Source organism: Eschrichtius robustus, chromosome 2, assembly GCF_028021215.1.
Source record: "Eschrichtius robustus isolate mEscRob2 chromosome 2, mEscRob2.pri, whole genome shotgun sequence".
Taxonomy (NCBI): domain Eukaryota; kingdom Metazoa; phylum Chordata; class Mammalia; order Artiodactyla; family Eschrichtiidae; genus Eschrichtius; species Eschrichtius robustus.
This window is the reverse complement of record NC_090825.1, coordinates 105,116,014-105,132,227: the sequence shown is the minus strand read 5'-3', so window position 1 is coordinate 105,132,227 and position 16,214 is coordinate 105,116,014. Positions and strand designations below refer to the sequence as shown.

Here is a 16,214-nt window from a genome sequence, read left to right as displayed (position 1 = left end):
AGTTGAAAACTTCCCTAACATGGGAAAGGAAATAGCCACCCAAGTCCAGAAGGCACAGAGTCCCATACAGGATAAACCCAAGGAGAAACACACTGAGACACATAGTAATCAAGCTGGCAAAAATTAAAGACAAAGAAAAATCACTGAAAGCAGCAACGGAAAAACAACAAATAACATACAAGGGAACTCCCATAAGGTAAACAGCTGATTTCTCAACAGAAACTCTACAAGCCAGAAAGGAGTGGCATGACATATTTAAAGTGATGAAAGGGAAGAATCTACAACCAAGATTACTCTACCCGGCAAGGATCTCATTCAGATTCGACGGAGAAATCAAAAGCTATACAGACAAGCAAAAGCTAAGAGAATTCAGCACCACCAAACCAGCTCTACAACAAATGCTAAAGGAACTTCTTTAAGTGGGAAACACAAGAGAAGAAAAGGACCTTCAAAAACAAACCCAAAACAATTAAGAAGGGCTTCCCTGGTGGCGCAGTGGTTAGAAATCCACCTGCCAATGCAGGGGACACGGGTTCGTGCCCCGGTCCGGGAGGATCCCACATGCCGCGGAGCGGCTAGGCCCGTGAGCCACAACTGCTGAGCCTGCGCGTCTGGAGCCTGTGCTCCGCAACAGGAGAGGCCGCGATAGTGAGAGGCCCACGCACCGCGATGAGGAGTGGCCCCCGCTCTCCGCAACTGGAGAAAGCCCTTGCACAGAAACTAAGACCCAACACATCCACAAATAAATAAATAAATAAATTTATAAAAAAAAACAAGTAAGAAAATAATAGGAACATACATATGGATAATTATCTTAAACGTGAATTGATTAAATGCTCCAACCAAAAGACACAGGGTTGCTGAATGGATACAAAAACAAGACCCATATATATGCTGTCTACAAGAGACCCACTCCAGACCTAGGGACACATACAGACTGAAAGTGAGGGGATGGAAAAGGATATTCCATGCAAATGGAAATCAAAAGAAAGCTGGAGTAGCAATACTCATATCAGATAAAATAGACTTTAAAATAAAGAAGGTTACAAGAGACAAGGAAGGACACTACATAATGATCAAGGGATTAATCCAAGAAGATATAACAATTATAAATATATATGCACCCAACATAGGAGCACCTCAATACATAAGGCAACTGCTAACAGCTATAAAAGAAGAAATCGACAGTAACACAATTAATAGTGGGGGACTTTAACACCTCACTTACACCAATGGACAGAACATCCAAACAGAAAAGTAATAAGGATACACAAGCTTTAAATGACACAATAGACAAGATAGATTTAATTGAGATTTATAGGACATTCCATCCAAAAACAGATTACACTTTCTTCTCCAGTGCGCACAGAACATTCTCCAGGATAGATCACATCTTGGGTCACAAATCAAGCCTCAGCAAATTTAAGAAAACTGAAATCTTATCAAGCATCTTTTCTGACCACAATGCTATGACATTAGAAATCAATTACAGGGAAAAAAACGTAAAAAACACAAAAACATGGAGGTTAAACAATACGTTACTAAATAACCAAGAGATCACTGAAGAAATCAAAGAGGAAATCAAAAAATACCTAGAGACAAATGACAATGAAAACACGATGATCCAAAACCTATGGGATGCAGCAAAAGCAGTTCTAAGAAGGAAGCTTATAGCAGTACAATCCTACCTCAAGAAACAACAAACATCTCAAATAAACAACCTAACCTTACACCTAAAGGAACTAGAGAAAGAAGAACAAACAAAACCCAAAGTTAGTAGAAGGAAAGAAATAATAAAGATCAGAGCAGAAATAAATGAAATAGAAACAAAGAAACAATAGCAAAGATCAATAAAACTAAAAGCTGGTTCTTTGAGAAGATAAACAAAATTGATAAACCATTAGCCAGACTCATCAAGAAAAAGAGGGAGAGGACTCAAATCAATAAAATTAGAAATGAAAAAGAAGAAGTTACAGCAGACACCGCAGAAATACAAAGCATCCTAAGAGACTATTACAAGCAGCTCTATGTCAATAAAATGGACAACCTGGAAGAAATGGACAAATTCTTAGAAAGGTATAACCTTCCAAGACTGAACCAGGAAGAAATAGAAAATATGAACAGACCAATCACAAGTAATGAAATTGAAACTGTGATTAAAAATCTTCCAACAAACAAAAGTCCAGGACCAGATGGCTTCACAAGTGAATTCTACCAAACATTTAGAGAAGAGCTAACACCCATTCTTCTCAAACTCTTCCAAAAAATTACAGAGAAAGAAACACTCCCAAACTCATTCTATAAGGCCACCATCACCCTGATACCAAAACCAGACAAAGATACTACAAGAAAAGAAAACTACAGACCAGTGTCACTGATGAACATACATGCAAAAGTCCTCAACAAATTACTAGCAAATAGAATCCAACAGCACATTAAAAGGATCATACAGCATGATCAAGTGGGATTTATCACAGTGATGCAAGGATTCTTCAATATATGCAAATCAATCAATGTGATACACCATACTAACAAACCGAAGAATAAAAACCATATGATCATGCAGAAAAAGCTTCTGACAAAATTCAACACCAATTTATGATAAAAACTCTCCAGAAAGTGGGCTTAGAGGGAACCTACCTCAACATAATAAAGGCCATATACGACAAACCCACAGCAAACATCATTCTCAATGGTGAAAAACTGAAACCATTTCCTCTAAGACCAGGAACAAGACAAGGATGTCCACTCTCACCATTATTCAACATAGTTCTGGAAGTCCTAGCCACAGCAATCAGAGAAGAAAAAGAAATAAAAGGAATACAAATTGGAAAAGAAGAAGTAAAACTGTCACTGTTTGCAGACGACATGATACTATACATAGAGAATCCTAAAGATGCCACCAGAAAACTACTAGAGCTAATCAATGAATCTGGTAAAGTTGCAGGATACAAAATTAATGCACAGAAATCTCTTGCATTCCTATTCACTAATGATGAAAAATCTGAAAGAGAAATTAAGGAAACACTCCCATTTGCCACTGCAACAAAAAGAATAAAATACCTAGGAAAAAACCTACCTAAGGAGACAAAAGACCTGTATGCAGAAAACTATAAGACACTGATGAAAGAAATCACAGATGATACAAACAGATGGAGAGATATACCATGTTCTTGGATTGGAAGAATCAATATTGTGAAAATGACTCTACTACCCAAAGCAATCTACAGATTCAATGCAATCCCTATCAAATTACCAATGGCATTTTTTACATAACTAGAACAAAAAATCTTAAAATTTGTATGGAGACACAAAAGACCCTGAATAGCCAAAGCAGTCTTGAGGGGAAAAAACGGAGCTGGAGGAATCAGACTCCCTGATTTCAGACTATACTGCAAAGCTACAGTAATCAAGACAGTATGGTACTGGACAAAAACAGAAATATAGATCAATGGAACAGGATAGAAAGCCCAGAGATAAACCCATGCACCTATGGTCAACTAATCTATGACAAAGGAGGCAAGGATATACAATGGAGAAAAGACAGCATCTTCAATAAGTGGTGCTGGGAAAACTGGACAGCTACATGTAAAAGAATGAAATTAGAACACTCCCTAACACCATACACAAAAATAAACTCAAACTGGATTAGAGACCTAAATGTAAGACCGGACACTATAAACTTAGAGAAAAACATAGGAAGAACAGCCAGATCTTTTTTGATCCATCTCCTAGAGTAATGGAAATAAAAACAAAAATAAACAAAGGGGACCTAATGAAACTTAAAAGCTTTTGCACAGCAAAGGAAACTACAACGAAAAGACAACCCTCAGAATGGGAGAAAATATTTGCAAATGAATCAACGGACAAACGATTAATCTCCAAAATATATAAACAGCTCATGCAGCTGAATATTAAAAAAACAAACAACCCAATCCAAAAATAGGCAGAAGACCTAGATAGACATTTCTCCAAAGAAGATATACAGATGGCCAAGAGGCACATGAAAAGCTGCTCAACGTCACTAATTATTAGAGAAATGCAAACGAAAACTACAATGAGGTATCACCTCACACTAGTTAGAATGGGCATCATTAGAAAATCTACAAACAACAAATGCTGGAGAGGGTGTGGAGAAAAGGGAACCCTCTTGCACTGTTGGTGGGAATGTAAACTGATACAGCCACTATGGAGAACAGTATAGAGGTTCCTTAAAAAACTAAAAATAGAGCTACCATATGACCCAGCAATCCCACTGCTGGGCATATACCCAGAGAAAACCATAATTCAAAAAGACACATGCACCCCAATGTTCACTGCAGCACTATTTACAATAGCCAGGACACAGAAGCAACCTAAATGCCCACTGACAGACAAATGAATAAAGAAGATGTGGCACATATATACAATGGAATATTACTCAGCCATAAAAAGGAACGAAATTGGGTCATTTGTAGAGACGTGGATGGATCTAGAGACTGTCATACAGAGTGAAGTAAGTCAGAAAGAGAAAAACAAATATCATATATTAATGCATATATGTGGAACCTAGAAAAATGGTACAGGTGAACCAGTTTGCAGGGCAGAAACTGAGACACAGATGTAGAGAACAAACATATGGACACCAAGGGGGGAAAGTGGCAGGGTGGTGGTGGTGGTGGTGGTGTGATGAATTGGGAGATTGGGATTGCCATATATACACTAATATGTGTAAAATGGATAACTAATAAGAACCTGTGGCATAAAAAAATAAATAGAATAAAATTCAAAAATAAATAAATATACTTACACAAAAATAAATAAATAGAAGCCTGCCCTGCTGAACTCCAGAGTAGCTACAGGCTCACTTGGCCAATGAAAAGTGGGCAGAAGTGACACTAAGAACATAGTTTCACATCTTTCTTTCCCTCTGTCTCAATGACAGGAAATGTTCCCAGGAGAGGCTACTCCAGCGTGGCTTCAGTATGGAGATATGGAACGGAGTGGCAGCTGAGCCTTTATGGGACATAGGAGTGAGAAATAAACCCTTATTATCATAAAAAAAAAACCCTTATTATCATAAAAAAAAAAAAAAAAGATGCAGGAGGGCTTCGCTGGTGGTGCAGTGGTTAAGAATCCGCCTGCCAATGCCAGGGACACGGGTTCGAGCCCTGGTCCGGGAAGATCCCACATGCCGCGGAGCAACAAAGTCCATGCGCCACAACTACTGAGGCTGCGCTCTAGAGCCCACGAGCCACAACTACTGAGCCCACGTACTACAACTACTGAAGCCCACGTGCCTAGAGCCCGTGCTCCACAAGAACAGAAGCCACTGCAATGAGAAGCCCGCACACTGCAACGAAGAGTAGCCCCCGCTCGCCGCAACTAGAGAAAGCCCACATGGAGCAATGACGTCCCAATGCAGCCAAAAATAAATAAATAAAATAAATTTATTTTTAAAAAAATGATGCAGGCTACTGAGCCTGCGCGTCTGGAGCCTGTGCTCCGCAACAAGAGAGGCCACGATAGTGAGAGGCCCGCGCACCGCGATGAAGAGTGGCCCCCGCTTGCCACAACTAGAGAAAGCCCTCGCACAGAAACGAAGACCCAACACAGCCAAAAATAAATAAATAAATAAATAAAAATTAAAATTAAAAAAAAAATAGAAATTACTATGAATTGAGAGGCTAAACGCACCATGGAAGACATTTCATCCCCTTTAACCTCATTTAATATCTCATTTAATCCCCACAAGAACCCAATGTGGAGACATCATTTCTTCTGTTTTATGGAGGAGGCATCGAGTTCTTTGAGAGTTTAAGTAACATGCCCAAGTTCATACAGCTGGTAAGGGACAGAGCCGGGGTGTGAACAAAAAAAAAAAAAAAAATGATGCAGGAAGTCTTGAGCTAATTACCAGCACATGGTCAAAGTGCAGAAACTTGCAAAACTGACATCATAAAACATTCGCACATGAATAGAAAAATACACATCACCTAAGCACAGAGTAACATCTGACAATGCTCTGGAACAAAGAGTAATTTAGACAGGAATCCAAAGTTATCAGAAAGTATCACTGAAGAGACTGGCATTTTTCTTTGACTGTATTTCCTAACTGGATTTGTTCACTTACTGACTTGCCTATTCCTACCTCCAGATAAGGAGATGTTCTCACGTATGCACACTGCTGGGTGTAAGTCAGAAAACATACTGATTTACTGTAGATGTTTACGTGAGAACCAAAACTTTAATTGCAGCTAGGAAAAAAGTTTTTAAAAATGTAGTTAACACTCTATTCTAATTAAGAATTTCCTTCTTTAATAAACAAAATTAGGGCTTCCCTGGTGGCACAGTGGTTAAGAATCTGCCTGCCAATGCAGGGGACACAGGTTCAAGCCCTGGTCCGGGAAGATCCCACATGCCACGGAGCAATTAAGCCTGTGCGCCACAACTACTAAGCCTGCACTCTAGAGCCCGTGAGCCACAACTACTGAAGCCCACATGCCTAGAGCCCATACTCCGCAACAAGAGAAGCCACTGCAATGAGAAGCCCACACACCCCAATGAAGAGTAGCCCCCGCTGGCCACAAATAGAGAAAGCCTGCGTGCAGCAACGAAGACCCAATGCAGCCAAAAATAAATGATAATAAAATAAATATTTTAAAAATCTTATCTATAAATAAAAATAAATAAAATTAGCTTTCATTTCAAGTAAGCTTGACTGCCAGTCATAGCAAGCAACCAGGTCTAATCAAATATCTGACCATTAAAAAAAATAATCAGCTGGAAAGGATACATTTACATTCCTGTTAACATTCTGTAGCAGTGAGTCAAGAGTAACAGACATAGCCTCAGTGATGTACTTCCCCAACAGAACCTGGTTCTAATTAACAATCTGAGACCTGTCTTTATAATCTCCTGAGGCCTGTAGGATTAACCTAAATGCAAGTCGTTACTTGCTACTTTCTGAATTACTCCTGACCACCTCTGACTACCAGCAATACCACTGTACTTCACTGCTTTAATCATCTTGGTTTTTCAACTTACCAACTCTTTGAACTTGACTTGTTTTAGGATCAGCATTTCAACCCTGGCTTCTGCACTGAACTACCTGGCTCTGCAACTCAGTGTCTGCTCGCTTAGGACTCTGTACTACCCTTTCTGTTTGGATAACTCGAGTCTCCAACTCCCTCAGGGGTATCCTTTATTTGTCTAAGGGTACCCCATTCCAGACTACTCCCACCAATAAGGAAGTGGAGATTAGAAAATGCAACCGGGACTTCCCTGGTGGTCCAGTGGGTACGACTTCGCACTCCCAATGCAGGGGGCCCGGGTTCAATCCCTGGTTGAGGAACTAGATCCCACATGCATGCCATAACTAAGAAGCCTGCATGCTGCAACTAAGAAGTCCACGTGCCACAACTAAAGATCCTGCATGCCAGAATGAAGATCCCACGTGCTGCAACTAAGACCCAGCACAGCCAAAATAAATAAATACTTTTTTTTAAAAAAGAAAGAAAGAAAATGCAACCAATTACAGAATTGCTGGAAAATGAATGAGGGTAAATGCATCATTGTTAGGTAGTAACTGTAGAGCATTTAAATAAAGTCATACCGCATATATATAAGACACAGAAAATAACTTAAGACCTAGTAACTATATAATAACTACTTTAATCATACTGTAATTTTAACCTTGAAAAATTAAACTGACCACTTAAACAGGGAAGAATTAGTGTGAAACAAAAATTAAGAAGCAGAACTGGAGGGACAAACACATACTTAGGACATAATCTGAAACTCATTACAGAACAGTTTTAATTAATCAGGTATTGGCAAATTATTGCCTTCCTGTTAATATTTCACTGGTCAGTTTATACCATACAAGTCAGTATATATCACAGACGCTCAGCTGAATGAATTCTCTAGTTTGACTAGTAACACAGCCACAGAAGTCCCTGAACTCAGCTTCTCTAAATCACCTATTATGTACCCGTGAACAAAGAATCCATGTTCATTTTTCAGTATGGGATCTATACACATGCTTGGGTTTGGCTTCCTTCTTTTACAAGTGCCATTAATTTTCACTTTTTTCTCAAGTACTTTTGTCCTTGTTCATTGATTCTCATATACAGAAATATAAGAACAAAGTGTTACATTAAGCAATTCAAAATGAGACCTAAATTATTAGATGGTCTCTTAGAGATAGAATAATTACATACCTAGAAAAAGGTATACAAAATTAGTTTTTGGATATTAAATGGCATTTCCATGAAACCCACCAAAGGTTATTACACTGCATATATACAAGAATAGATAAGGGCAAGAATTTGTGTTCACCAAATGCTTGCTAAATGAATAAAATCTGTTGGAGATGTGTATTCTTATGGAAAAATTCACCCAAAGTATAATATTGATAGACTTAAGAATGCAGACTTTTAAAAGCTACACATCTGAAAAAAACAGACAAGAAACATGCATGTTTCTAAAGATAAAAAATAGAAATTCAAATATCTGGATTTTTTAAATGACTGCCTTCACATGTCAGATAAAACAACAGCTTACGGAAACCAAAACTGACTCTGAGGTCACTTTTAAATCCCATTCATAATATTCTATAGCAAAATACTAGGCAACTCTCTGGTTGCTTAGATAACTTCTTAGCAATTTTGAGAAGCTATTATAGATTGTCAGGTTCATCTTATATAAGAGTAGCTACTCAATAAATTCAGACTGATAATTTTTCCTAATTTATAATCTCCTAGATGGAAATGAGACTACAAAGGAAGATGAAAGACCAACAAGAAGAACTCATGCCAATGATTTCAAGGCCTGTGTCCAGCTACCTTTCTTAACTCAGCACTCATCTCTGACATTCACCTCAGGACCATTCTTATTTAGAAAAACAAACAAATTACAGGGAATGAAAGGGAAAAGCCATTTAGTTTTTTACCTGCAATCAGATAACAGGAACCATTCTTAATAAAATTATTTCTAATCATATCCACAAAACAAAGATTTTAAAATCCTTCAAAACAGATCCACTCTACATGGAGAGCCAGGCCAGTTAGGCCCAGCTGTTTGAGCTCTGTGTTAATATACAGCAAGGTTCTTCTGAACAGCTGTCTGGTGGCAGTTGAACACCACTCAACACTAGTGCAGTTATTCAAGTGACTATCAAATAATCCCATTTCTGAGGCTCTCTTCATACCTAGAGTTCAGAATCAACATGCCATTTTTATTATCTAGCCATGGTCCAGACTTTTAGAGGAAAAATAAACTTTATTTGGGCTCAAGGTAAAGGTTATTAATATGCCCAAACAAAAACCTTCTGTCCTGAAACTAAGTAATCTATCTCAAAATAATCGACTCAAGCTGCATATTAAATGTGTTTGCCCTAACATTCATTTATCAGCTTCAATACTGTCCTCAAAGTATCTTCCCTTCCAAAGGGAGAAGGGATGTGAGCCACAATATTTCTACTATGGAAAATTAATGAACTTCTCTACAATTAAGATAAATGTAATTTAATACACAAAATCTCCAGAAAGTCGTGTTATCACAATTCCATTAACAAGGGTCTCCTCTGACACAAGCAAAAGACTAAGATGCTTCTGAACAAACTCAAAAGGTGCAATGGATACTTTCTGGTGGTAATAAAATTCTACTACTCATTCAATAAACTGAGCAGTCAACACATTAGCAACAACCCAATCAAAATCAGGCAAACCCTAATTGCAATCAGATTAAAATTAGGAAAAATATTAAATAAGACCAACACTGGACCACAGACCATTTCTCTGAACAAAAGAAATCCACTGACATAACAGACAAAAGAGTGGGGAGTGGACACATACAGTTTAAGTCCTAACAAAAAATGACTTATTGGGGAAAAACACAACCAACAATCGCAACTTTGTTATATATGCCAGGCCACTGATCTGGGTGAGTGGAAATCAGCAACGAACAAAATATACCATCTGATCTTATGGAAGGTACCTTATACTGGGGAGAAGCAAACAATAAACAAATACCTATACAGTAGGGGTAAACAGTATTTTGAAGAAAAATAAATCAGAATAAAGAGTTAGAGAGGGACTTCCCTGGTGGCGCAGTGGTTAAGAATCCACCTGCCAATGCAGGGGACACGGGTTCAACCCCTGGTCCATGGAGATCCCACAGGCTGCGGAGCAACTAAGCCTCTGAGCCACAACTATCGAGCCTGCACTCTAGAGCCCGCAAGCTACAACTACTGAGTCCGCGTGCCACAACTACTGAAGCCCACGCACCTAGAGCCTGTGCTCTGCAACAGGAGAAGCCACTGCAATGAGAAGCCCACGCACTGCAATGAAGAGTAGCCCTGCTTGCCGCAACTAGAGAAAGCCCACGCACAGCAACGAAGACCCAACACAGCCAAAAATAAATAAATAAAATAAATAAATTTATTTTTAAAAGAGAGAGAGAGAGAGAAGAGGGGAGGGTGATCATTTTATATAGTGTGGTCAGAAAGAGACTGATTTTATGCCAATAGCCATTTTTCACATCAGAAAATCACTTTTCAAACCCAGATTTTATCCAACAATACAGTTACTAATATCATTAGTTATTTCACTGCTCCTCTATGGGTTATATGCAACCCAATCTTATAGGAAAATAGTCTCCTACAAAAATGGTTATTACTAAGTCAATAATTATTTTGGGGGGGCCTAGAGAGTGCAGGAAATGTGCTGATACAAGAAGAAGCAAAATCAGACACTAGCCCTGTCCACAGAGAGTTCCACTCTAATAAGGGAATCAATCAATCACACAAAATTGTCTTAACAAATCAAACTTGTCAGCAACTTTCTTGTCTAAGAAAGACAAAAAAGTACACAGTGCTGCAAGAACACCTGATGTAACTTTTGGGTAAAGATGGCAAATTAGACATTACTCCACTATCACCCCTTCCAGAAACACAACTAAACAACTGAGGAACAAATTCACAATGAAAACAACTGACGAGGAAAGAACAAAATTTTAGAAGCTGAAATTAGATGCGTGAAAACGAGCTTAGTCCACCCAAGAGTGCTGAATCCCAAAGCCAGACACAGGGCTATGTGAGAAGTAACCTAATTTATACTGCAGATACTGCTGATAGCAAGAGATACCCTGGTACTCTGAAGTAGGACTAGATGAAAATCTATTTAAGAAGCAAAGCAGATCGCACTCCAAGTTCCTGGGCCAATGGCCCCTCATTCACCAGGATAAAAGAGGAAAGGTTTATTCTCTAAGGAGTAAAACAGAATCTCAGACCTGGCGTCACCTGGTACAGCCAAAGGCAGCACTACCATACTGAAAAGGCAGGAGAATTCCAGTGGACTTTTACAGATGCTGATGTCGCCTCTCAATCTCCCTCAGCTTAAAGCACGCTGTGCAGCCAAAGCCCAAGAGAGAAGACCTGAAGACACTGATACTGGGTGTTCCCAATGAAATGATTCCACTGTTACACAATGAAGCTTAGTTAAGAAGCCCCACTCATGCGTAGAGCTTCCCATCAGATTTTTAGAGCCCTACTTCTAAATACAGAGGACATACAATAGTCATCAGACCTCTGAGAATAACTCTGTGAATGGACTCACCCAATGGCCATTCCACCCTCCCAGTTGAGCTTTCTTAAACTAGAAAACTAAAAACTACATTTGCCAGAATCTCTTGCAGCTAGGCTTCTGGATGCAAATTATGTACTCTAATACATCCATAAGCGATATGAAAGAAAGAAGTATCATGGGGCCACCGTCCTGGTCTTTATGGCAATTTTGTTGCTGACAAGCAGGGTCATTAAAACCTGAAGTTCTTTTGTCCTATATCAATACCACACACATTACTGTAGTAAACTTTGAAATCAGGAACTGACTCCTTCAATTTTTGAGATTGGTTTGGCTATTCTGGATACCATGCATTTCCATTTAAATTTTAGCTCAGCCTGTCAATTTACAAACGAGGCAGCTGTGATTCTGATAGAAACTGCACTGAATCTGTGGGTCAATATGGGGAGAATTGCCATCTTAACAATATTAAGGTGTCTAGACATGGCTGTGGGCTCAGGAAGTCTTAGGGCAGCCTCTCTGCTGATGGGTGGGGCTGTGTTCCCACCTGGTTGGCGGCTTGGCCTGAGGCGTCCCAGCACTGGAGCCTACAGACTGTTGGGTGGGGCCAGGTCTCAGTGCTGGTTACCTGGGCAAGATGTCCGCCTCGAGGAGAGTTCATGCAGATGGATACTCCCCAAAATGTCCGCCACAAGCTTTCATGGCCCCAGAAGAACCACAGCCAACCCCCACCTCCCCAGGAGACCCTCCAAGACCAGCAGCCCCAGATCCAAGATGTCCAGTCCCTTGAAGCAGGTTCTGGCTGTGATGGTCACCACCTTCCACAAGTACTCCAACCAAGAGGGCAACAAGTTCAAGCTGACTAAGGGGGAGATGAAGGAATTCTGCACAAGGAGCTGCCCAACTTTGTGGGGGAGAAGGTGGATGAGGAGGGCCTGAAGCTGATGGGTGATCTGGATGAGGACAGCAACCAGCAGGTGGGCTTCCAGGAGTACACTGCTTTTCTACCCCTCATCACTACCGTGTGCAATGGCGTCTTCCAGGGCTCCCCAGAGCAGCCCGGATGCAGAACTCCTGGCTCCCTGCCATGGGTCGCTTGGGCCCAGGAGGACTCTGTCTTTTTTAGTTTTATATTCAGTAGACGTTTTTGCTTCTTGACAACCCCCTGCCAAAAAAAAAAATATATATATACCAATATTAAGTCTTCTAATCCATCAATATAGGCTGTCCTTCCACTTATTTAGGTCTTCTTTAATTTCTTTCAACAATGTTTTGTGATTCTCAGTGTACAAGTCTTGTACTTCTTCTGTTCAATTTATTCATAAGTACTTCATCTCTTTGATGCTACGGAAAATGAAGTTTTCTTAATTCCATTTTTGGAGTGTTCACTGCTAGTTTACAGAAATACAGCTGAGTTTTGTACATTGCTTTCATACCCTGAAATCTTGCTGAACTTGTTTATTAGCTTTCAAGAGTTTTTAGTTTTTGTTTTTTACAGATTCCTTAGGATTTTCTTAGAATCATTTCATCTGCAAATAGAGACACAGGTGACCCTTGAACATCAAAGGTTTTAACTACAAGGGTCCACTTACGTGCAGATTTTTTTCAATAGTAAAAACTATAGTACTACATGATCTGCAGTTGTTTGGCTACAGAGGGCTGCCTATAAGTTATACATGGATTTTTGCCTTGCAAAAGTCACCCCCCCAACCCCCGTGCTGTTCAAGCGTCAACTGTGTAGTTGTTTTACTACTTCTTTTCTGATCTGAATGCCTTTTATTTCTTTTTCTTCCTTAACTGCCCTGGCTAGAACCTCCAATACAATGTTGTATATAAGTGGTAAGAGTGGGCAACCCTGTCTTATTCCTGACCTTAGGGAGAAAGCAGTCAGTCTTTACCATTAAATATGATGTTAGCTATAGGTTTTTCACAGATACCTTTTACCAAGTTAAGAAGTTCCCTTTTATCCCTCATTATTTTTATCATGAAAGACTGGTACATTTTGTCAAATGCTTTTTCTTCCTCTATTGAGATGATCATATAGTTTTGGTCCTTTGTTCTATTAATATGGTATATTACGCTGTTTACTTTCACAGACTGAACCAACCTTGCATTCCCAGTATAAATCCCACTTGGTGATGGTATATAATCCTTTTACATGTTGGTGGGTTTGGTTTGCCAGTATTTTTGCACCTATATTCATAAGGGATATCGGTCTGTAAAGTTTTTCTGAAATAACGTCCATTCTAAGTCCATTCTCCAGTTTGCTTGGTGTCATGAGGCAGTTGCTCTTACAGCAACAGCAGTGACAGCTTCCTGGTACTGAAGTATAGCTATACACTGTTTTTTCAATTCACTGGTTTCAGTGGTGACCTCAGACATAAAAGCTCCCAAAGAAGATCCGTTCTACAGTGTTTGAGGTATTGTTCCTGCTTCTCTGACCCTTCTAATAATTTTTTATAAGCATCTACCGTCCATATTGTTTTCCTTTCTGATTAAGATATCTATTTGTTTCCTGACAGATACAAAGACCTAAACAATTAGAAAAAGAAATTAACTTGGAACAAACAGGAACTATGAAGGAAAACAGAGACTGCTGAAAAGAGAAACCACTGCATCCATGAAACTGAAATGAGATCAGTATGCTATAAAGAACCACTGAGAATAAAAAGAAGCTATTGGAAATTTAGAATATGACAGCAAAAATTGGAAGATAAAATTAAGAACATCTAGCAGAGAAAAAAAGATTTTTTAAGATAAGAAAACTAAAGGATCAATTTAAGAGGTCCAACATTTGAATAACAGGAGTCTCCAAAAGTAATAAAAGGAAGAAATCATCAATAAAATAATTTAAGAATGTTTCCAAGAACTGAAGACATGAATTTCCAGACTGAAGAATTCTCACCAAATGACCAGCACAATGGATGAAAAAAGATCCACACCAAGGAACATCCTTGTGAAATTTAAGAACTAGACCACAAAGATGATACAAGCTTTTTAATTTTTCACTCATTAGTACTTCTTAGCAACAACAAAAGCTAGAAAATTGTAGAGCATGCCTTCAAAATCCTGAGGTAATATTCTTTACAACTTAGAATTCTATACCAAAACTATCAATGCTTATATGAAATACAACTAGACTAGAAAAGAGCACAGACTCCAAATGATACTTCTTTAATAAGATAAAACTGGGACTTCCCTGGTGGTCCCGTGGTTAAGAATGCTCCTTCCAAAGCAGGGGACGCAGGTTTGATTCCTGGTTGAGGAACTAAGATCCCACATGCCGCAGGGCAACTAAGCCCACACTCCGCAACTACTAAGCCTGCGCGCTCTGGAGCCTGCGTGCCACAACTAGAGAGCCCGCGTGCTGCAACTAGAGAGCCCACGTGCTGCAACTACTGAGCTCACGTGCCACAGCTAGAGAGAAGCCCGTGCGCCACAACGAAAAACCCACATGCCACAATGAAGATCCCGCGTGCCACAACTAAGACCCAACGCAGCCAAATAAATAAATAAATATTTTCTTTTAAATAAGATAAAACTAATAGAAAGCCTCCTGATTCTGAATGACTTGATGTTTTAACAACTGGTATCATCTTTCTTTATAGTTAGACAAAACTAAGTAAGTGGGAAAAATGTTATTTTTACAGGCAATCAAAAGGTGGTACATGGAAGGGAAACTAAGTATAGTACACTGTTGAGTTCTGCTGGGGATTATGTTCATAGAGTATAGGTATTTTTGCTATAACACAATATATGTGTTCCTGAAAACTTACATTCTGCACATATTAAAATTAACAAAGAATGGGAAAAATAAGGTTGGAACAAACCACTAAAAACCTATGCAACCTTGTAACCAGAGCACCAGCAGTAACATAATTAGTACCCCAGGGACTTCCCTGGTGGTGCAGTGGTTAAGAATCCACCTGCCAGTGCAGGGGACACGCGTTCGAGCCCTGGTCTGGGAAGATCCCACATGCCACGGAACAACTGAGCCCGTATGCCACAACTATTGAGCCTACGCTCTAGAGCTCACGAGCCAGAACTACTGAGCCTGCATGCCACAACTACTGAAGCCTGAGCACCTAGAGCCCATGCTCCACAAAACAAGAGAAGCCACCAGTGAGAAGCCCATGCACAACAAAGAGTAGCCCCCCGCTCACCGCAACTAGAGAAAGCCCACGTGCAGCAACAAAGACCCAACGCAGCCAAAAACAAATTTAAAAAATAAAAATAAAAATAAATAAACTTTAAAAAATAATAATGATGATAATTAGTACTCCAGGAGATGACTTGGAGAATGCAAGCAGTCAGTTTAGTGTGGCTAGAGCTGCCTCAAGAGATGCTCAGAGATGCACAACATCAGAGAGGCCATGCTGGCTTGCAGGAACTGAGACATTAGAGATAGAAATAGACTCTGAACACAACCCCGGCTATAAGAACAAAGGTGGTGCACACCTCTCTGGGGGAGGGAATCCTGGGTGCAGGCACTCCTTTAACTTTCTTAAAATAGAGTTGAAATCAGAGCTTTCTTTCCCTCTGAACTCTACTCTTGATATTCTGACTCTCCTTTACTAGGAAAAGTCATATATAAGTCAATACAACCTCTAATTACAATAATATCATTTCTCTATTTACCAGTCACATATG

General features: G+C 39.5%; 2 protein-coding genes across 3 annotated transcripts in view; one reads left to right on the top strand and one right to left on the bottom strand.

Annotated features, from left to right (window-relative positions):
- Positions 1-16,214, bottom strand: part of LMNB1 (lamin B1) — a 71,246-nt gene that overhangs the window by 42,210 nt on the left and 12,822 nt on the right. The window lies entirely within an intron of this gene.
- LOC137755236 (protein S100-A2-like) lies at positions 12,339-13,983 on the top strand. The gene is given in 3 exon segments (XM_068531295.1): positions 12,339-12,444; positions 12,447-12,701; positions 13,931-13,983. Coding segments are annotated over 3 exon segments (414 nt in total).